This window comes from Lethenteron reissneri, chromosome 64, assembly GCF_015708825.2.
Source record: "Lethenteron reissneri isolate LAM-NWPU_2019-01 chromosome 64, ASM1570882v1, whole genome shotgun sequence".
Lineage (NCBI taxonomy): Eukaryota > Metazoa > Chordata > Hyperoartia > Petromyzontiformes > Petromyzontidae > Lethenteron > Lethenteron reissneri.
Genome location: NC_083842.1, coordinates 1,491,695 through 1,516,038, shown reverse-complemented (window position 1 = coordinate 1,516,038; position 24,344 = coordinate 1,491,695). Strand labels below are relative to the sequence as shown.

General features: G+C 45.8%; 1 protein-coding gene across 1 annotated transcript in view; it reads right to left on the bottom strand.

Annotated features, from left to right (window-relative positions):
- LOC133358985 (mucin-3B-like) overlaps positions 1-24,344 on the bottom strand; it is a 63,742-nt gene that overhangs the window by 21,302 nt on the left and 18,096 nt on the right. The window contains exons 3-7 of the mRNA XM_061577364.1: positions 9,110-9,140; positions 8,563-8,649; positions 7,106-7,222; positions 4,755-5,723; positions 3,690-3,818 (exon numbers count right to left, since the gene is read on the bottom strand). Of these exons, the coding sequence (XP_061433348.1) occupies positions 3,690-3,818; positions 4,755-5,723; positions 7,106-7,222; positions 8,563-8,649; positions 9,110-9,140 (1,333 nt within the window). The remainder of the gene's footprint in view (positions 1-3,689; positions 3,819-4,754; positions 5,724-7,105; positions 7,223-8,562; positions 8,650-9,109; positions 9,141-24,344) is intronic.

Here is a 24,344-nt window from a genome sequence, read left to right as displayed (position 1 = left end):
TTCAATGCATGTGTGATACGTAGCTTTAGCGATTTAATTTTAGGGTTACCACGATACGATACGTTCAATGCATGTTAAAAGTTTTTATAGCAGATAGGATTGTTTCCTGAAAAAAAACTTTCTATTAAATTGTAGGTCATATAGGTAGGCTAAGAAGTTACCTTGTATTTTTACTTTACATTTTACTGTGCAATACAGTATTGTAATTAATAAATACATACAGTATATAGTTTATACAGTACGGTACTGTAAATTTCTCTGTTTTGCTAAATTATCACCATTCTTTAAGACTCCTGTGTAGGCTAGGCCATCTTCGACTTACGATATTTTTGACTTATGATGGGGGTCGTCGTAACGCATCTCCATCGTAAGTAGGGGACTACCTGTATTTAAATCCTTTATATTAAGTTCGCTTGCTTGCGTGCTTGCTTGCTTGCTTGCGTGCTTGCTTGCTTGCTTACAACCGTGCAAATCTTTCGGTCGTTTTTTAACCCACTTCCCGTGATCCAATCGAGCTGACATTTTCCACACAGTCTCGTTGTGCCAGACAATTAATGTTCGTGAAAAAAAATTCCCAAAATTTTACACTTTTTAGGCAAAAAAAAAATATTTTACATATATTCAAATATAACTCTTTCATGGCTTTGGCTGAACGTCACAGTATAAGAGCCCAGAGCGTAACCCCTCCACAGGCCGTGGCGGAGTAGCGCAGTTGGTAGCGCCCTCGCTTCCCATGCCAAAGGTCGCGGTATCGATCCCCGCGTCCTCCACAGGCGAATATATTTTTTAATCCTTTATATTAAGTTCGCTGCCACGCATATAAAGGATTTATAGTGAAAAACTTTGTTTTTACGGGTTATACTTATTTACTTACTTTGACTCCCCAGAATCTCTCCCCTGGGTATAGAGCAGCAGGAGAGATGGACCAGGAGGGGGGGGGGGAGAGGGGGTGCCGACCTTACAGAGCCTGGCCGCTCGTCCACCGTGGGGACGGTGCTGCTGACTCCGGCCCCGTGCCGGGCTGGCAGAGCCTGGTTCTAGCAATCGTCGGAACGCGGCACGATGTCCCCCTGCCCAAGGGCCCTAGGTCAGTTCCCATTACTGCTGGTATCCACGTTCCCAGGCAAGGGGCCAGTTTCTCCATGAGGATAGCAACCACTGACTTACCCGATGAAGTTCACAAGCCAAGTCAATCCCCTTCGATATTTTAGGGATAAAAGTTCAATTTTAGATTGAGTTAATTCTAAAATGAGTGTGCTTAGTGTGAAAATAGCTTTTTATATTCCGGGATGGGTAGGAAACGTAAGCTTCACCGCAACAACCAGGGTAGAGGCTTGGGTTCAAAGGTAACGTGTGATTGGACACGCATTCTGGACTATTGACCCTTTTTTGCAAAAATGAAATTATTTCATGCAATTGCTAATAACCAAATCAGAGTGAATAATCCCAGGCAGAGAGCACTGTTGGGACGTGGCATGCAAGCTGCAGCCAGCTCTCCATGAGCGTGGATATTTAGACCGGCAAACCTCACGATTCCGAGTCGCATGTGCCCGCCACGGTGCTACCCAGCCAACGTTTTGTTCGTACTTTACCCCAACAGAGCAGCGAAATAGAACCACTGACTCCATGCAGCCAGTGCCAGATGAAGCTAGTGCAGGGCCTGTATTAAAACACAATTATTTAACTTGCTTAGTAAAGTAATTGTATTTTTTCATTTGCTATACATACAAGTTGAAGGCAGTATAGTACTATAGTAATAGAGCAAGCGCAGAATCACTGAACCGGCGTTGATAACTTGAAAGCATTTAACTCGGGGCCCTTGAAAGTGCGGGGCCCGTAGCATGTGTAGCTACTTTTGCTACGAGGATAATCCAGCACTGTATGCAGCACAGCTTAGCGGGGTGTGGTTACGATATCAAGCTACCTGAAGAGGCAGCTAGGCAACCAACGGGGCTATTCGGTGAGCAATCAACACCGCAAGACGCTGCACATGCGGACATTTGTTGGTAGAATCGTACAAGACATTTTCGCAGCCGTTTGATAAACACCCGGAGCAGCTTTGGAAAACTGCAACTCTTGTTCAGTGAGCGGTCTATAGCCACTGCAGAACAATGCCCGTCCTTGCTCTGCCTATATATAGAGGACGCTAATGTGCAGTGTAATCACCACATCAATCTGACGTCAAAATCAAGGCAAGGGAATTACGAACTGAATGAGGTTTTTTTTCATGATAATGTATTGCAGCAGGACTGAGTGATTCACGTGCGTGTCTGGAGCACTGAGTGGCCTCGCTAAAATGGACTACAACGGAATTTTTACGTAGATTATTTTTGTCATCGACGGATATACCGCACAAAACACAGGTGCATTCTATAAAAAAATAACCGTGTTGCATATTTGCATTTTGCTAAATTTATGATACAATGCGGTTATGAGAAAATCGATCAATCATACTCTCTGGTTCTTTCGGTAAAGTCACGTAGATAAATATTATTTTTTCTAGTGAGTATGGATTCCTGCAGTCACGAAAGCTTCAAATGAAGATAAATCGTAACTTAAAATAAAATGTAAAAAACGAGTGAATGTCAACGCTAAAAATTGAAGGATTGCCATGGATTGCAATTCTGCTTCGGTTCGTAAAGTAACGCGACGAAGTAACATAATAAAAAATAAGCCTTCATATAATATTCCGACGTCCCCGCACTTGTGCCGAAAGTGAGTAATTTTTGTTTCATTTTTATTACACAAATAACCTCTACGTGACTTACCGAAAAACAGAAGGCAGATGTGACAAAGCCTAATTCGCTCCCCATTAAAGAAACGTGTCACAAACAGGCGAAGAAGCTGCCTTTTCAAAAGAGTAACTCTTTGTGCCTGCGTAATAGCTCTTTCTTCCAAACAGACACAGAGAGAGAGAGAAAGTAAAGAGACTTGGCACTGTCAGGGCCATGTGAGAGGGAGTGAGCGTGGCCCACACAATGGTCAAACAAGAAGCGTGTGTAGCCGTGACCCTCATATTCTATCAGCACAGAGCAAAAAAAATGTACCCGTAAAAACAAAGTTTTTCACTATAAATCCTTTATATGCGTGGCGGCTAGAGCGTGGACAATGGCGAGGCAGGTGGTGGTCAAGGCGCATCACGTTCGGCCGCGCCAAGGTCAAGTTCCACTGCCTATTATCGTCCGCGGCCATGACGCAGTCCAGAGGAGTCAAGAAGCAACCTCCTCTGCACACGGCTCTGAGTTATCCACAAAGTGGTCTCCAAAAGCGCCCCATTTCCTCACGGATTTAAGCTGTCACCCTGAAGTGCTGGCAATTATCCACAAATGTCCACGTTGGGGAAAAAGGTGCTTTTTGGTGAAGAGATCTGTGATGGGCACCCCTCCGTTACTTTGCTGCGATCAAGGCGGGTTTTGCCATTTACTTTGTAAGCCAAACACGCTTTGTTTTATCTTAATTCTCAGAGTGATTCTCTTTTCTATAAAATATGTAAAGTAAATCAGATTGTAAAATGCGCTGAGCAGCACAGCTACTTTAAGATTTGAATGAGTCCATTGCAAAGAAGATTTTATTAATAAAGAATGGCAGATGTTTACTGTATAAGTCCTGCCAATGATTATGTATGTAGCTATAATATTTAAAAAATTCTAAACACTAAATGTAATGTTGTGTGTGTGTTATTGACTTGCATTCGGTTCCCAGGAGGTGCTGCTGCCGCTGCTGCTGCCACTGGTTTGGACGGGCGTCACGATAATTGAGTCACGAGGAAAGCCGCCTTCCATCATCTTCACAGCAGAATAAAGTCGCTCCATCTCCGCCTGCCACCAAAAACAGAAAAAACGACATCAACACAGCCCCTGCACCCAGCACACAGCCCTGAGACCACTGCACCCAGCACCCAGCTCTGACTGAGACGTCGCTGCACTCAGCTCACAGCGCTGACTGTGACGCCGCTGCACCCAGCGCTGACTGAGAGGCCGCTGCACTGATGAAACTCGTAGACTTCGATGCAGGCCTCCGACATCACTATCAGTGGTGACGGAGGGAAACGTACAAGCGAGACCGGTGCGAGAGGCCATTGCGCTCTAGTAAACGCACGGCTCCATAATGTGTAGACTGCTTACTCTTGGTTCTTTCGGTAAAGTCACGTATAAAGATAAATAATAAATTAAATAATAACATACGACGTTTCGATTGCAACACAAGCAATCATCATCAGGTATAAACGAAATAGCAACAAAAAATTCTAACCAGAAAAAACTATAGACAGACATATAATCAGACAGATATCACCAAAAATTAAGATTGTAGACTGCTTGTAGATGAATTCGAATCATCAAGACATCAAATTAAACATTCACTGAGTGACGGACAATGCATTGCGTGGAACCACTGCTAATAGGGGGCAGATCAAGTTGGAAAGATTAATTGAAACATGATATATATATACACACACACCAGATGCGTATTTATTTGTGCGGCAGATATGACAACAGGCTTAGCTTTTAGATCATGGGGCATAGCCATGCTGAAGTATATATATATTCCTGCATTCAGCCTGCAAGAAGTGATAAGCCGTGGAAGTAATCACGTACATTGTGAGCATCTTCCACATTGGTGTGCATTATTTTGCACCATATCTCTTCCCGCACAACATATGCTGCCAGCTAATGGGGACTCTTATCTGCTGAGGCATTGCAAAATGAACAGCGATCTGTGTCGAGTAAGAACGTTCAACCACAGGCCCCTCTCACCTCGATCTCCTTCTGCTTGTTTAGGAGCTGCTGTTGGCTTGACTGGGACATCTCAGCCCTGCTGCTCTGCTGCACTTGCTGCTGTAGGCCGCAGTTGAATGACTCCGCATTCTGGCTGGACGGAAGCTTCAGGGCGCCTGCGCTGCCTCCACTGCCTTGATACTCGCTGGAGTAGGCACGGCTCGCTGGGCCTGCCGCTGAGCTGCTATTGAACTCGCTGGAGTACGTGGTGCTCATTGGTTTGGCGGACGTGCCGCTTTGATAATCAACGCTGGAATAGCTGTTCACTGGGCCTGCTCCTGCTGCGCTGCTATTGAACTCGCTGGAGTAGGTACTGCTTACTGGTCTCGCTGCTGTGCTGCTCTGGAACTCGCTGGAGTACGTGGTGCTCATTGGTTTGGCGGACGTGCCGCTTTGATATTCAACGCTGGAATAGCTGTTCGCTGGGCCTGCTCCTGCTGAGCTGCTATTGAACTCGCTGGAGTAGGTACTGCTTACTGGTCTCGCTGCTGTGCTGCTCTGGAACTCGCGAGAGTACGTGCTGCTCATTGGTTTGGCGGACGTGCCGCTTTGATATTCAACGCTGGAATAGCTGTTCACTGGGCCTGCTCCAGCTGAGCTGCTATTGAACTCGCTGGAGTAGGTACTGCTTACTGGTCTCCCTGCTGCGCTACTCTGGTACTCGCTCGAGTACATGGTGCTTGCCGGTTTAGCGGACGCGCTGCTCTGATGCTCGAAGGAGTAGGTGGATCCTGCCGGTTTAGAGGCTGCGCCGCCCTGGTACTCATAGGAGTAGGAGCTGCTGCTCGCTGGTTTTCCGGCTGCATTGGGTTGGAAGCTGCCGGAGGCGAAGCTCGAGCCGAGCGCTGAGCCGTTGGATGAAGACGGGTGGCTCGAGCCAAACGATGAAAACGTTTCTGATGAGCTACTATTCTTCTGCAGCAGCGACCCAACCTTCTTCAACTCCTCCTGCGATGCAAACAAACACAGTCATCCGTACGCAGGGTTTCGGGTGCTTCACAGGTGTGGTTTGAGGCTTTTGGGGCCTACCACAAATGGATTTGTGCTTACACCCACCACATGCACGGTTCACAAATCCCATATACAGACAGACTTCACTTAGCACTCAAGATGCGTTCCTGGACAAGGGAGCCCTTATCTAATTGGTGACAAAATGGGTCATTCTACCATTGTATATATGGGGATGCGTTCCCAACAGCGTTATTTCTTTCCCATGAGCAATATATGAGGGCTTCATTATGGTATTGGTAACAGCAAAAATAATACAGGTGGTGAACATTATTTCATAAATAATAATAATTTATTTTGACAGCATTTAGTATTATGTACTGCACTTAAGAGTGTATTCTACTGTACTCCCACAAGGCAGCGGTGGGAGACAAGGCTGGAGCTGCTGCACTTTCAATGTGCATCTTTTCTTGATGCCCTCAGTCGAAACTTCTGTGGTGAGGTTTCTCTTAGGTGGAACATAAAACTCTATCCTGGTCTCGTGAGTCCTCTCCTGGCAAAACGAAAAAATATTTTTTTTAAGGAAATCGTGACCACGAATCACGGTCTAGTTGGCTCAGCGTACGTCGCTCTCATTGGCTGAGAGAATGATGGGGGCGGGTACGTTTCCTCGGCCTGTGACGTTGTTCTCACTCGTAAGCACTTTGTAGATTTGTTTCTTTTCTTAACTTATTCATAACAAAAAAATTCGAGAACAAGCACTATAACGAATCGGCATTCTACGTGGTTGCGCTAAGAGAGGTCTGCCTGTGCAGGTAAAACTCTCCTATTATCCATGTCTCTGTATCGATCTGCAGATCTTCCTATAATACATGAAGTGGTTCTTCTTCTTATTATCCACACTTACCCACGGATAAGAGGTACAACCCAGAAGCTGATGACAAATTCACCTCATCATCTGCGCTAATCTGTTTCTTCAAGAGGTTATCAAAATAGCGTATGATATGCCCGTGTGTATGCTTAAAAAAGTAGTAAGGGATTTATGTAAATTATAATGTGTGTTTGTATGCTCATCAAGATATTTCAGTTATCTCAGCCAGTAAAGCCACAACACCTGGGTCTGCCCCATGACCTCCTGCCAGGAGCGATCCTTCCACGCCTCATGTGAGGTGTGGAAGTGCACCCAGCCCCGCACAATCGCTGTGGTGACCTCAACCTTCACTTGGGGGTGGATGGCGGCTATTGTTGTTCTTGTTGTGTACATATCCGTCAAGGTATGCATGCTCAGAGGAATCTGTACTGCTGTGAGTGCCATTGTATGCATGCCTTTGAATGTAAATGGATCTGTGTATGCTGTGTACACTTAGCAAGGTGAGCTGTACCTCTATGAATGCATCCGGCCTCCCATTACTCGAGGAGGACTCTGATGTGTAGGTTGACTTGACCGCGCTTGGCTGGTTCATGCTCCCGAGCATTGCTTCAGCCTTGGCAAGCTCCACCTGTTCACCAAGTATAAATGCAACCATGATGTCAACGACACTAACAGTCACACGATGTGACAGGGTCACACTTGCAAGGTCAGACGTAACGCAAGGGTCAGGGCACTGGTGGCCGTGCAGCAGCATCACGGCCCGGGCCTAGGTCCTCACACTGCAAATTACTCATCCTTCCTATTTCCTATCTCCATATTCTTGGGTTTTTTCGGTAAAGTCACGTAGGTAAAAAATCAAAATTAATAAAAGTAATTTTTATTTTATTTTATTTTTATTTGACTTTTATTAATTTAAATTTTTTACCTACATGACTTTACCGAAAAAAACCAAGAATATAAATCCTTGCAGTCACGAAAGCTTTAAATCTAGAATTATTTCCTATTTCCATGCTGTATTCCTATCTCCGTGATCTTACAAAGAAAAGTAAATTTTCAAGCAAATGTATCACAGGCATATGTTAGGTGAGAGTATATACAAGTACAATATTTAGCTTTCATAACGACTAAAGCTGTAATTTTTATTTATCACGAACTGGTTTTGGGATTGGCCTGGCTCTGAGCGTGGGGCACGGCCTGTGAAGTGAGCTGGGCCAGCGGCTTGTTGGGCCGATTGGGATCGTAACGCAGGCAGCACTTGGCGCTGTATGAGGGGCGTGCTCTTCGGCCCCGTCCAATGCAAACACCACGCTGCCAGCACAGCTCATGACGGCCGTGGAAATGAATAATTAATGGCCCAATTGAACGAAACTTTGGATTGGCACCTTTTTTCCAGCATTGCACCCAGCGGCGTAGATTCCTGCAGCTAAGTCCGTCAGGAATCATGTGGATATTTTGGCCACAGTTCACCGTGTGGAATGGACATTGAACAATTGTGCACTGTACGCCAGCAACCAATCAGCAGCTGGGGAGTGCAGAGGGCACTCGGGCACGGGCGTCCTGAGGTCATGGCGCTCGCCCCACCGACAGAGCAAGTCAACCAATCAGGCTCCAGTCCATCTCATGTCCAGTGTGCCAAGACAACAATTAAACTGTACAAAAAGCAACAATGATAACAGGGGTTTTTCCCCTTTTTTTCTGGCAACAAAACTGAAACCTTTTTACAAGGAATCACGTGTGCATTAACCACAATACGTGTGGTCAAAATGGAAACAAAAACAACATGTTGGTACTGGCAAAGGAGGTCTAATGATGTACAAAAAGCGTCAAATGTGACTTAATTGGGCAACTCCTCTATATGTTTATCAGTTGTCTTACAGGGGACACTGAATTCTATTTCACAAAAACAACGATTTCAGCCATCTGATATGAGTAGAGGGTTAGAAACTGTGTTTGTGATGAGTATTGAACCTTGATGGCATCGATGTCATTGTTCATTCTCGTGTCCTGCCCTCTCCCTCCAGTTGTTGCAAATGAACCAGGGCTGATGGAGTTGGACTGCGAACGCACACATAACACAACGCGATACAGCACGCCAACACACGCACAAAGATCCCGCGTTCTCACGGTGAGGCAGTTGCGACGCAACCCGCAAGTCAATCAAATGCATTGGGAGTGGTGCATATGACTGTCATTTACACTGCCTCACTGCGGACAATCGTACGACGTGGCTTCCACTTGGTGCCATGGCAGCCCTTTGCCTTTGTAAAGCCCACGAGACAAACAAAGAGGCTGGCGTGGCAGGCACCCACGCCCGGCTGCATTCAACTCCACACTGTCAATGCCAACGCTCTCGGGCACGAAGCACGGCCTCTGCTGCTCTTGGCGAAGCCCATGCGGAGTTTCGCACGGGCACACGGAGAAACCGTCGCTAGCCGGCACCGCTACCAGGGACCATCGGTGGACTGCTAGCGGTTAGGCGTCAGTGATATGTCATGCAGGCTGATGCAATACTCACACTCCCCCAGCTCGAAGACTGTCTGTACTCCCTAAACACAAAAAAAATGCAGCACAGAGACACAGTGAGTTCAGGTAAAACAGGTCTTATCTAACCCACAGTTTAAATACTTGTTTCATTACAGTACTCTAAAGTGCAACACTACAGCGGCAACAGCAACACACATTTACTCGATGTGAGCAGAGTTTGAACATGTGCTGTGACAATTATGGTCTCAATACCATTTACTGCCAGTTCATGAAACATACACCATGCAGCAAATACGCAACTCACACAAACAAAAACACGCTGCGTGATGTGTGTCTTTGACCAGCTTCCCCTGATTTCTCAATGAATCACAAGCAGAGGTGGACGCCAGGTAACAAGGCTGTGATTGGAGCCGACGTGTGGAGGTACCCACGGGACTTCACTGAAGCCCTACTCTGATGACAAGGGTCGAGTGCCCCACCGTTCTTATCTTATTTAATATTTCCACAGCACCTTAGCTCAAGGCACTTTACGTCGTTTAGGAAGCGGTAACAAAAACCGAGCGATTGAGATGACATGGGCGTGCAAGGGCCGAGGAATGAGTGCCGGCAACAGAGGGCCCATAGGGGTCACAAGACGGCAGGGGAGGTGCGGGATGGAGTGGAGGGCTGAGGGGAGTGACGAGGAAGGGAATGGGCAGTGGAGAAGAGGTGAGGCTTTGATTGAGGAACGAAAGGAGGTTAAATAAGCGACGTTAGCAGCACGGGTTCAATACAGTCAAAGAGAACCTTCTGGAGCCGCATGGCGTCAGGGTCATTTATTCGTCGCACGAGAGATGTTAAAATCACCAGCGATGATGACCTGGTATTTCTAGAGAGACGGGGCCGCTGGGTACTCAGTCAGCTCCGAGTAGACACCATCTGTGACAGATCCGCCTCTGTAGAAGCAGAATGAAGACCAGAGCGGTTGCGAGTAAAATGTAGCGATCAGGTTTGTGTGCAGAAGCGGGACAGATTGTGGGCATCACGAGACCGTGAGAGATGGCGTTTGCCAAACGGAGGCCTTCATGAAGCAGAGGACAGGACAGTGGCTGATGGTGGTGATGATGGATTAGGGGCCGTCCATAAATGACGTCACGCACCTAGGGGGGGTGGGGGGTCAGACATTTGTGACGATGTGTGACGAGGGGGGGGGGGGTTTGAGAAATGTGGCGCCACATCAAAATGCGCAACTTTAAATAAATATAGACAACACGTTCTACTTAAATAGACGTTTTAATAAATGTTTTCTCCTACAACATCAGAGTGCAGCGCCACATTAAATACGCACTACAATGACAATAGTTTAAAGCGATTTGAAGCATAGCGTGGTTCTAACTCATCAAAACTATCCGTGATGTGGTTCTAACTCATCAACACTATCCGTGATGTGGTTCTAACTCATCAACACTATCTGTGGTGTAGTTCTAACTCATCAACACTATCTGTGGTGTGGTTCTAACTCATCAACACTATCTGTGGTGTAGTTCTAACTCATCAACACTATCTGTGGCATGGTTCTAACTCATCAACACTATCTGTGGTGTAGTTCTAACTCATCAACACTATCTGTGGTGTGGTTCTAACTCATCAACACTATCCGTGGTGTAGTTCTAACTCATCAACACTATCTGTGGTGTGGTTCTAACTCATCAACACTATCCGTGGTGTGGTTCTAACTCATCAACACTATCCGTGATGTGGTTCTAACTCATCAACACTATCCGTGATGTGGTTCTAACTCATCAACACTATCTGTGGTGTGGTTCTAACTCATCAACACTATCCGTGGCGTGGTTCTAACTCATCAACACTATCCGTGGCGTGGTTCTAACTCACCAACACTATCTGTGGTGTGGTTCTAACTCATCAACACTATCCGTGGTGTGGTTCTAACTCATCAACACTATCCGTGGCGTGGTTCTAACTCACCAACACTATCCGTGGCGTGGTTCTAACTCATCAACACTATCTGTGGTGTGGTTCTAACTCATCAATACTATCCGTGGTGTGGTTCTAACTCATCAACACTATCCGTGGTGTGGTTCTAACTCATCAACACTATCCGTGGCGTGGTTCTAACTCATCAACACTATCTGTGGTGTGGTTCTAACTCATCAACACTATCCGTGGTGTGGTTCTAACTCATCAACACTATCCGTGGTGTAGTTCTAACTCATCAACACTATCTGTGGCGTGGTTCTAACTCATCAACACTATCCGTGGCGTGGTTCTAACTCATCAACACTATCCGTGGTGTGGTTCTAACTCATCAACACTATCCGTGGTGTAGTTCTAACTCATCAACACTATCTGTGGCGTGGTTCTAACTCATCAATACTATCCGTGGCGTGGTTCTAACTCATCAACACTATCCGTGGTGTGGTTCTAACTCATCAACACTATCTGTGGTGTGGTTCTAACTCATCAACACTATCTGTGGTGTGGTTCTAACTCATCAACACTATCCGTGGCGTGGTTCTAACTCACCAACACTATCCGTGGCGTGGTTCTAACTCATCAATACTATCCGTGGCGTGGTTCTAACTCATCAACACTATCCGTGGTGTGGTTCTAACTCATCAACACTATCTGTGGTGTGGTTCTAACTCATCAACACTATCTGTGGTGTGGTTCTAACTCATCAACACTATCCGTGGCGTGGTTCTAACTCACCAACACTATCCGTGGCGTGGTTCTAACTCACCAACACTATCCGTGGCGTGGTTCTAACTCACCAACACTATCTGTGGTGTGGTTCTAACTCACCAACACTATCCGTGGCGTGGTTCTAACTCACCAACACTATCTGTGGTGTGGTTCTAACTCATCAACACTATCCGTGGTGTGGTTCTAACTCATCAACACTATCCGTGGTGTGGTTCTAACTCATCAACACTATCTGTGGTGTGGTTCTAACTCACCAACACTATCTGTGGTGTGGTTCTAACTCATCAACACTATCTGTGGCGTGGTTCTAACTCACCAACACTATCTGTGGCGTGGTTCTAACTCACCAACACTATCTGTGGCGTGGTTCTAACTCACCATCACTATCCGTGGTGTGGTTCTAACTCATCAACACTATCCGTGGTGTGGTTCTAACTCACCAACACTATCCGTGGCGTGGTTCTAACTCATCAATACTATCTGTGGTGTGGTTCTAACTCATCAACACTATCCGTGGTGTGGTTCTAACTCACCAACACTATCTGTGGTGTGGTTCTAACTCATCAACACTATCCGTGGTGTGGTTCTAACTCATCAACACTATCCGTGGCGTGGTTCTGACTCATCAATACTATCTGTGGCGTGGTTCTAACTCATCAACACTATCCGTGGTGTGGTTCTAACTCATCATCACTATCCGTGGCGTGGTTCTAACTCATTAACACTATCCGTGGTGTGGTTCTAACTCATCAACACTATCCGTGGTGTGGTTCTAACTCATCATCACTATCCGTGGCGTGGTTCTAACTCATTAACACTATCCGTGGTGTGGTTCTAACTCATCAATACTATCTGTGGCGTGGTTCTAACTCATCAACACTATCCGTGGTGTGGTTCTAACTCATCAATACTATCCGTGGTGTGGTTCTAACTCACCAACACTATCTGTGGTGTAGTTCTAACTCATCAACACTATCCGTGGTATGGTTCTAACTCATTAACACTATCCGTGGTGTGGTTCTAACTCATCAATACTATCCGTGGTGTGGTTCTAACTCATCAACACTATCCGTGGTGTAGTCCTAACTCATCATCACTATCCGTGGTGTGGTTCTAACTCATCAACACTATCTGTGGTGTGGTTCTAACTCATCAACACTATCTGTGGCGTGGTTCTAACTCATCAACACTATCCGTGGCGTGGTTCTAACTCATCAACACTATCCGTGGTGTGGTTCTAACTCATCAACACTATCTGTGGCGTGGTTCTAACTCATCAACACTATCTGTGGTGTGGTTCTAACTCATCAACACTATCCGTGGTGTGGTTCTAACTCATCAACACTATCTGTGGCGTGGTTCTAACTCATCAACACTATCCGTGATGTGGTTCTAACTCATCAACACTATCTGTGGCGTGGTTCTAACTCATCAACACTATCCGTGGCGTGGTTCTAACTCATCAACACTATCCGTGCGGGTTCTAACTCATCAACACTATCTGTGGTGTGGTTCTACTCATCAACACTATCCGTGTGTGGTTCTAACTCATCAACACTATCTGTGGCGTGGTTCTAACTCATCAACACTATCTGTGGTGTGGTTCTAACTCATCAACAATATCCGCGGCGTGGTTCTAACTCATCAACACTATCTGTGGCGTGGTTCTAACTCATCATAACTATCCGTGGTGTGGTTCTAACTTATCAACAATATCCGTGGTGTGGTTCTAACTCATCAACACTATCTGTGGTGTGGTTCTAACTCATCAACACTATCCGTGATGTGGTTCTAACTCATCAACACTATCTGTGGTGTAGTTCTAACTCATCAAAACTATCCGTGAAGTGGTTCTAACTCATCAACACTATCCGTGGTGTGGTTCTAACTCATCAACACTATCCGTGGCGTGGTTCTAACTCATCAACACTATCCGTGGTGTGGTTCTAACTCACCAACACTATCCGTGGTGTGGTTCTAACTCATCAACACTATCCGTGGCGTGGTTCTAACTCATCAACACTATCCGTGGCGTGGTTCTAACTCATCAACACTATCCGTGGCGTGGTTCTAACTCACCAACACTATCCGTGGTGTGGTTCTAACTCATCAACACTATCCGTGGCGTGGTTCTAACTCATCAACACTATCCGTGGTGTGGTTCTAACTCATCAACACTATCCGTGGCGTGGTTCTAACTCATCAACACTATCCGTGGTGTGGTTCTAACTCATCAACACTATCTGTGGCGTGGTTCTAACTCATCAACACTATCCGTGGCGTGGTTCTAACTCATCAACACTATCCGTGGTGTGGTTCTAACTCACCAACACTATCCGTGGTGTGGTTCTAACTCACCAACACTATCTGTGGTGTGGTTCTAACTCATCAACACTATCCGTGGTGTGGTTCTAACTCACCAACACTATCCGTGGTGTGGTTCTAACTCATCAACACTATCTGTGGTGTGGTTCTAACTCATCAACACTATCCGTGGTGTGGTTCTAACTCATCAACACTATCTGTGGTGTGGTTCTAACTCACCAACACTATCTGTGGTGTGGTTCTAACTCATCAACACTATCTGTGGCGTGGTTCTAACTCATCAACACTATCTGTGGCGTGGTTCTAACTCATCAACACTATCCGTGGCGTGGTTCTAACTCATCAACACTATCCGTGGCGTGGTTCTAACTCACCAACACTATCCGTGGTGTGGTTCTAACTCATCAACACTATCCGTGGCGTGGTTCTAACTCATCAACACTATCCGTGGTGTGGTTCTAACTCATCAACACTATCCGTGGCGTGGTTCTAACTCATCAACACTATCCGTGGTGTGGTTCTAACTCATCAACACTATCTGTGGCGTGGTTCTAACTCATCAACACTATCCGTGGCGTGGTTCTAACTCATCAACACTATCCGTGGTGTGGTTCTAACTCACCAACACTATCCGTGGCGTGGTTCTAACTCATCAACACTATCTGTGGTGTGGTTCTAACTCATCAACACTATCCGTGGTGTGGTTCTAACTCACCAACACTATCCGTGGTGTGGTTCTAACTCATCAACACTATCTGTGGTGTGGTTCTAACTCACCAACACTATCCGTGGTGTGGTTCTAACTCATCAACACTATCCGTGGTGTGGTTCTAACTCATCAACACTATCTGTGGTGTGGTTCTAACTCACCAACACTATCTGTGGCGTGGTTCTAACTCATCAACACTATCTGTGGCGTGGTTCTAACTCATCAACACTATCTGTGGCGTGGTTCTAACTCATCAACACTATCTGTGGTGTGGTTCTAACTCATCAACACTATCTGTGGCGTGGTTCTAACTCACCAACACTATCCGTGGTGTGGTTCTAACTCATCAACACTATCTGTGGCGTGGTTCTAACTCACCAACACTATCCGTGGCGTGGTTCTAACTCATCAACGCTATCCGTGGTGTAGTTCTAACTCATCAACACTATCTGTGGTGTGGTTCTAACTCACCAACACTATCCGTGGCGTGGTTCTAACTCATCAACACTATCTGTGGTGTGGTTCTAACTCATCAACACTATCCGTGGTGTGGTTCTAACTCATCAACACTATCGGTGGTGTGGTTCTAACTCATCAACACTATCCGTGTTGTGGTTCTAACTCATCAACACTATCTGTGGTGTGGTTCTAACTCATCAACACTATCTGTGGTGTGGTTCTAACTCATCAACACTATCTGTGGTGTGGTTCTAACTCACCGACACTATCCGTGGTGTGGTTCTAACTCATCAACACTATCCGTGGCGTGGTTCTAACTCATCAACACTATCCGTGGTGTGGTTCTAACTCATCAACACTATCCGTGGCGTGGTTCTAACTCATCAACACTATCCGCGGCGTGGTTCTAACTCATCAACACTATCCGTGGTGTGGTTCTAACTCATCAACACTATCCGCGGCGTGGTTCTAACTCATCAACACTATCCGTGGTGTGGTTCTAACTCATCAACACTATCCGTGGCGTGGTTCTAACTCATCAACACTATCCGCGGCGTTGGTTCTAACTCATCAACACTATCCGTGGTGTGGTTCTAAACTCATCAACACTATCCGCGGCGTGGTTCTAACTCATCAACACTATCCGTGGTGTGGTTCTAACTCATCAACACTATCCGGGGCGTGGTTCTAACTCATCACACTATCCGTGGTGTGGTTCTAACTCATCAACACTATCTGTGGCGTGGTTCTAACTCATCAACACTACTGTGGTGTGGTTCTAACTCATCAACACTATCCGTGGTGTGGTTCTAACTCATCAACACTATCCGTGGTGTGGTTCTAACTCATCAACACTATCTGTGGCGTGGTTCTAACTCATCAACACTATCTGTGGTGTGGTTCTAACTCATCAACACTATCCGTGGTGTGGTTCTAACCTCATCAACACTATCCGTGGTGTGGTTCTAACTCATCAACACTATCCGTGGTGTGGTTCTAACTCATCAACACTATCCGTGGTGTGGTTCTAACTCATCAACACTATCCGTGGTGTGGTTCTAACTCATCAACACTATCCGTGGTGTGGTTCTAACTCATCAATACTATCCGTGGTGTAGTTCTAACTCATCAACACTATCTGTGGCGTGGTTCTAACTCATCAACACTATCCGTGGTGTGGTTCTAACTCATCAACACTATCCGTGGTGTGGTTCTAACTCATCAATACTATCCGTGGTGTAGTTCTAACTCATCAACACTATCCGTGGCGTGGTTCTAACTCATCAACACTATCCGTGGCGTGGTTCTAACTCATCAATACTATCCGTGGTGTAGTTCTAACTCATCAACACTATCCGTGGTGTGGTTCTAACTCATCAACACTATCCGTGGTGTGGTTCTAACTCATCAACACGATCCGTGGTGAGGTTCTAACTCATCAACACGATCTGTGGTGTGGTTCTAACTCATCAACACTATCCGTGGTGTGGTTCTAACTCATTAACACGATCCGTGGTGAGGTTCTAACTCATCAACACTATCCGTGGTGTAGTTCTAACTCATCAACACTATCCGTGGTGTGGTTCTAACTCATCAACACTATCCGTGGTGTGGTTCTAACTCATCAACACGATCTGTGGTGTGGTTCTAACTCATCAACACTATCCGTGGTGAGGTTCTAACTCATCAACACGATCTGTGGTGTGGTTCTAACTCATCAACACTATCCGTGGTGTAGTTCTAACTCATCAACACTATCCGTGGTGTGGTTCTAACTCATCAACACTATCCGTGGTGTAGTTCTAACTCACCAACACTATCTGTGTTGTGGTTCTAACTCATCAACACGATCCGTGGTGAGGTTCTAACTCATCAACACGATCTGTGGTGTGGTTCTAACTCATCAACACTATCCGTGGTGTAGTTCTAACTCATCAACACTATCCGTGGTGTAGTTCTAACTCATCAACACTATCCGCGGCGTGGTTCTAACTCATCAACACTATCCGTGGTGTGGTTCTAACTCATCAACACTATCCGCGGCGTGGTTCTAACTCATCAACACTATCCGTGGTGTGGTTCTAACTCATCAACACTATCCGTGGCCGTGGTTCTAACTCATCAACACTATCCGTGGTGTGGTTCTAACTCATCAACACTATCCGCGGCGTGGTTCTAACTCATCAACACTATCTGTGTTGTGGTTCTAACTCATCAACACGATCCGTGGTGAGGTTCTAACTCATCAACACGATCTGTGGTGTGGTTCTAACTCATCAACACTATCTGTGGCGTGGTTCTAGCTCATCAACACTATCTGTGGTGTGGTTCTAACTCATCAACACTATCCGTGGTGTGGTTCTAACTCATCAACACTATCTGTGGTGTGGTTCTAACTCATCAACACTATCCGTGGTGTGGTTCTAACTCATCAACACTATCTGTGGCGTGGTTCTAACTCATCAATACTATCTGTGGTGTGGTTCTAACTCATCAACACTATCCGTGGTGTGGTTCTAACTCATCAACACTATCCGTGGTGTGGTTCTAACTCATCAACACTATCCGTGGTGTGGTTCTAACTCATCAACACTATCTGTGGTGTGGTTCTAACTCATCAACACTATCCGTGGCGTGGTTCTAACTCATCAATACTATCTGTGGTGTGGTTCTAACTCATCAACACTATCCGTGGTGTGGTTCTAACTCATCAACACTATCTGTGGCGTGGTTCTAACTCATCAATACTATCCGTGGCGTGGTTCTAACTCATCAACACTATCTGTGGCGTGGTTCTAACTCACCAACACTATCTGTGGTGTGGTTCTAACTCATCAAAACTATCCGTGGCGTGGTTCTAACTCATCAACACTATCCGTGGCGTGGTTCTAACTCATCAACACTATCCGTGATGTGGTTCTAACTCATCAACACTATCCGTGGTGTGGTTCTAACTCATCAACACTATCTGTGGTGTGGTTCTAACTCATCAACACTATCTGTGGCGTGGTTCTAACTCATCAACACTATCTGTGGTGTGGTTCTAACTCATCAACACTATCCGTGGCGTGGTTCTAACTCATCAACACTATCCGTGGTGTGGTTCTAACTCACCAACACTATCCGTGGTGTGGTTCTAACTCACCAACACTATCTGTGGTGTGGTTCTAACTCATCAACACTATCCGTGGTGTGGTTCTAACTCACCAACACTATCCGTGGTGTGGTTCTAACTCATCAACACTATCTGTGGTGTGGTTCTAACTCATCAACACTATCCGTGGTGTGGTTCTAACTCATCAACACTATCTGTGGTGTGGTTCTAACTCACCAACACTATCTGTGGCGTGGTTCTAACTCATCAACACTATCTGTGGCGTGGTTCTAACTCATCAACACTATCTGTGGCGTGGTTCTAACTCATCAACACTATCCGTGGCGTGGTTCTAACTCATCAACACTATCCGTGGCGTGGTTCTAACTCACCAACACTATCCGTGGTGTGGTTCTAACTCATCAACACTATCCGTGGCGTGGTTCTAACTCATCAACACTATCCGTGGTGTGGTTCTAACTCATCAACACTATCCGTGGCGTGGTTCTAACTCATCAACACTATCCGTGGTGTGGTTCTAACTCATCAACACTATCTGTGGCGTGGTTCTAACTCATCAACACTATCCGTGGCGTGGTTCTAACTCATCAACACTATCCGTGGTGTGGTTCTAACTCATCAACACTATCCGTGGCGTGGTTCTAACTCATCAACACTATCTGTGGTGTGGTTCTAACTCATCAACACTATCCGTGGTGTGGTTCTAACTCACCAACACTATCCGTGGTGTGGTTCTAACTCATCAACACTATCTGTGGTGTGGTTCTAACTCACCAACACTATCCGTGGTGTGGTTCTAACTCATCAACACTATCCGTGGTGTGGTTCTAACTCATCAACACTATCTGTGGTGTGGTTCTAACTCACCAACACTATCTGTGGCGTGGTTCTAACTCATCAACACTATCTGTGGCGTGGTTCTAACTCATCAACACTATCTGTGGCGTGGTTCTAACTCATCAACACTATCTGTGGCGTGGTTCTAACTCATCAACACTATCTGTGGTGTGGTTCTAACTCACCAACACTATCCGTGGTGTGGTTCTAACTCATCAACACTATCCGTGGTGTGGTTCTAACTCATCAACACTATCTGTGGTGTGGTTCTAACTCACCAACACTATCTGTGGCGTGGTTCTAACTCATCAACACTATCTGTGGCGTGGTTCTAACTCATCAACACTATCTGTGGCGTGGTTCTAACTCATCAACACTATCTGTGGCGTGGTTCTAACTCACCAACACTATCCGTGGTGTGGTTCTAACTCATCAACACTATCTGTGGCGTGGTTCTAACTCACCAACACTATCCGTGGTGTGGTTCTAACTCATCAACACTATCTGTGGCGTGGTTCTAACTCATCAATACTATCCGTGGCGTGGTTCTAACTCATCAACACTATCTGTGGCGTGGTTCTAACTCACCAACACTATCTGTGGTGTGGTTCTAACTCATCAAAACTATCCGTGGCGTGGTTCTAACTCATCAACACTATCCGTGGCGTGGTTCTAACTCATCAACACTATCCGTGATGTGGTTCTAACTCATCAACACTATCCGTGGTGTGGTTCTAACTCATCAACACTATCTGTGGCGTGGTTCTAACTCATCAACACTATCTGTGGTGTGGTTCTAACTCATCAACACTATCCGTGGCGTGGTTCTAACTCATCAACACTATCCGTGGTGTGGTTCTAACTCCCAACACTATCCGTGGTGTGGTTCTAACTCACCAACACTATCTGTGGTGTGGTTCTAACTCATCAACACTATCCGTGGTGTGGTTCTAACTCACCAACACTATCCGTGGTGTGGTTCTAACTCATCAACACTATCTGTGGTGTGGTTCTAACTCATCAACACTATCCGTGGTGTGGTTCTAACTCATCAACACTATCTGTGGTGTGGTTCTAACTCACCAACACTATCTGTGGCGTGGTTCTAACTCATCAACACTATCTGTGGCGTGGTTCTAACTCATCAACACTATCTGTGGCGTGGTTCTAACTCATCAACACTATCCGTGGCGTGGTTCTAACTCATCAACACTATCCGTGGCGTGGTTCTAACTCATCCAACACTATCCGTGGTGTGGTTCTAACTCATCAACACTATCCGTGGCGTGGTTCTAACTCATCAACACTATCCGTGGTGTGGTTCTAACTCATCAACACTATCCGTGGCGTGGTTCTAACTCATCAACACTATCCGTGGCGTGGTTCTAACTCATCAACACTATCCGTGGTGGGTTCTAACTCATCAACACTATCCGTGGCGTGGTTCTAACTCATCAACACTATCTGTGTGTGGTTCTAACTCATCAACACTATCCGTGGTGTGGTTCTAACTCATCAACACTATCCGTGGTGTGGTTCTAACTCATCAACACTATCTGTGGTGTGGTTCTAACTCACCAACACTATCCGTGGTGTGGTTCTAACTCATCAACACTATCCGTGGTGTGGTTCTAACTCATCAACACTATCCGTGGTGTGGTTCTAACTCATCAACACTATCTGTGGTGTGGTTTCTAAATCTGTGGTGTGGTTCTAACTCATCAACACTATCTGTGGCGTGGTTCTAACTCATCAACACTATCTGTGGCGTGGTTCTAACTCATCAACACTATCTGTGGCGTGGTTCTAACTCACCAACACTATCTGTGGTGTGGTTCTAACTCACCAACACTATCCGTGGTGTGGTTCTAACTCATCAACACTATCCGTGGTGTGGTTCTAACTCATCAACACTATCTGTGGTGTGGTTCTAACTCACCAACACTATCTGTGGCGTGGTTCTAACTCATCAACACTATCTGTGGCGTGGTTCTAACTCATCAACACTATCTGTGGCTGTGGTTCTAACTCATCAACACTATCTGTGGCGTGGTTCTAACTCACCAACACTATCCGTGGTGTGGTTCTAACTCATCAACACTATCTGTGGCGTGGTTCTAACTCACCAACACTATCCGTGGCGTGGTTCTAACTCATCAACGCTATCCGTGGTGTAGTTCTAACTCATCAACACTATCTGTGGTGTGGTTCTAACTCACCAACACTATCCGTGGCGTGGTTCTAACTCATCAACACTATCTGTGGTGTGGTTCTAACTCATCAACACTATCCGTGGTGTGGTTCTAACTCATCAACACTATCGGTGGTGTGGTTCTAACTCATCAACACTATCCGTGTTGTGGTTCTAACTCATCAACACTATCTGTGGTGTGGTTCTAACTCATCAACACTATCTGTGGTGTGGTTCTAACTCATCAACACTATCTGTGGTGTGGTTCTAACTCACCGACACTATCCGTGGTGTGGTTCTAACTCATCAACACTATCCGTGGCGTGGTTCTAACTCATCAACACTATCCGTGGTGTGGTTCTAACTCATCAACACTATCCGTGGCGTGGTTCTAACTCATCAACACTATCCGCGGCGTGGTTCTAACTCATCAACACTATCCGTGGTGTGGTTCTAACTCATCAACACTATCCGCGGCGTGGTTCTAACTCATCAACACTATCCGTGGTGTGGTTCTAACTCATCAACACTATCCGTGGCGTGGTTCTAACTCATCAACACTATCCGCGGCGTGGTTCTAACTCATCAACACTATCCGTGGTGTGGTTCTAACTCATCAACACTATCCGCGGCGTGGTTCTAACTCATCAACACTATCCGTGGTGTGGTTCTAACTCATCAACACTATCCGCGGCGTGGTTCTAACTCATCAACACTATCCGTGGTGTGGTTCTAACTCATCAACACTATCTGTGGCGTGGTTCTAACTCATCAACACTATCTGTGGTGTGGTTCTAACTCATCAACACTATCCGTGGTGTGGTTCTAACTCATCAACACTATCCGTGGTGTGGTTCTAACTCATCAACACTATCTGTGGCGTGGTTCTAACTCATCAACACTATCTGTGGTGTGGTTCTAACTCATCAACACTATCCGTGGTGTGGTTCTAACTCATCAACACTATCCGTGGTGTGGTTCTAACTCATCAACACTATCCGTGGTGTGGTTCTAACTCATCAACACTATCCGTGGTGTGGTTCTAACTCATCAACACTATCCGTGGTGTGGTTCTAACTCATCAACACTATCCGTGGTGTGGTTCTAACTCATCAATACTATCCGTGGTGTAGTTCTAACTCATCAACACTATCTGTGGCGTGGTTCTAACTCATCAACACTATCCGTGGTGTGGTTCTAACTCATCAACACTATCCGTGGTGTGGTTCTAACTCATCAATACTATCCGTGGTGTAGTTCTAACTCATCAACACTATCCGTGGCGTGGTTCTAACTCATCAACACTATCCGTGGCGTGGTTCTAACTCATCAATACTATCCGTGGTGTAGTTCTAACTCATCAACACTATCCGTGGTGTGGTTCTAACTCATCAACACTATCCGTGGTGTGGTTCTAACTCATCAACACGATCCGTGGTGAGGTTCTAACTCATCAACACGATCTGTGGTGTGGTTCTAACTCATCAACACTATCCGTGGTGTGGTTCTAACTCATTAACACGATCCGTGGTGAGGTTCTAACTCATCAACACTATCCGTGGTGTAGTTCTAACTCATCAACACTATCCGTGGTGTGGTTCTAACTCATCAACACTATCCGTGGTGTGGTTCTAACTCATCAACACGATCTGTGGTGTGGTTCTAACTCATCAACACTATCCGTGGTGAGGTTCTAACTCATCAACACGATCTGTGGTGTGGTTCTAACTCATCAACACTATCCGTGGTGTAGTTCTAACTCATCAACACTATCCGTGGTGTGGTTCTAACTCATCAACACTATCCGTGGTGTAGTTCTAACTCACCAACACTATCTGTGTTGTGGTTCTAACTCATCAACACGATCCGTGGTGAGGTTATAACTCATCAACACGATCTGTGGTGTGGTTCTAACTCATCAACACTATCCGTGGTGTAGTTCTAACTCATCAACACTATCCGTGGTGTAGTTCTAACTCATCAACACTATCCGCGGCGTGGTTCTAACTCATCAACACTATCCGTGGTGTGGTTCTAACTCATCAACACTATCCGCGGCGTGGTTCTAACTCATCAACACTATCCGTGGTGTGGTTCTAACTCATCAACACTATCCGTGGCGTGGTTCTAACTCATCAACACTATCCGCGGCGTGGTTCTAACTCATCAACACTATCCGTGGTGTGGTTCTAACTCATCAACACTATCCGCGGCGTGGTTCTAACTCATCAACACTATCTGTGTTGTGGTTCTAACTCATCAACACGATCCGTGGTGAGGTTCTAACTCATCAACACGATCTGTGGTGTGGTTCTAACTCATCAACACTATCTGTGGCGTGGTTCTAGCTCATCAACACTATCTGTGGTGTGGTTCTAACTCATCAACACTATCCGTGGTGTGGTTCTAACTCATCAACACTATCTGTGGTGTGGTTCTAACTCATCAACACTATCCGTGGTGTGGTTCTAACTCATCAACACTATCTGTGGCGTGGTTCTAACTCATCAATACTATCTGTGGTGTGGTTCTAACTCATCAACACTATCCGTGGTGTGGTTCTAACTCATCAACACTATCCGTGGTGTGGTTCTAACTCATCAACACTATCCGTGGTGTGGTTCTAACTCATCAACACTATCTGTGGTGTGGTTCTAACTCATCAACACTATCCGTGGCGTGGTTCTAACTCATCAATACTATCTGTGGTGTGGTTCTAACTCATCAACACTATCCGTGGTGTGGTTCTAACTCATCAACACTATCTGTGGCGTGGTTCTAACTCATCAATACTATCCGTGGCGTGGTTCTAACTCATCAACACTATCTGTGGCGTGGTTCTAACTCACCAACACTATCTGTGGTGTGGTTCTAACTCATCAACACTATCCGTGGCGTGGTTCTAACTCATCAACACTATCCGT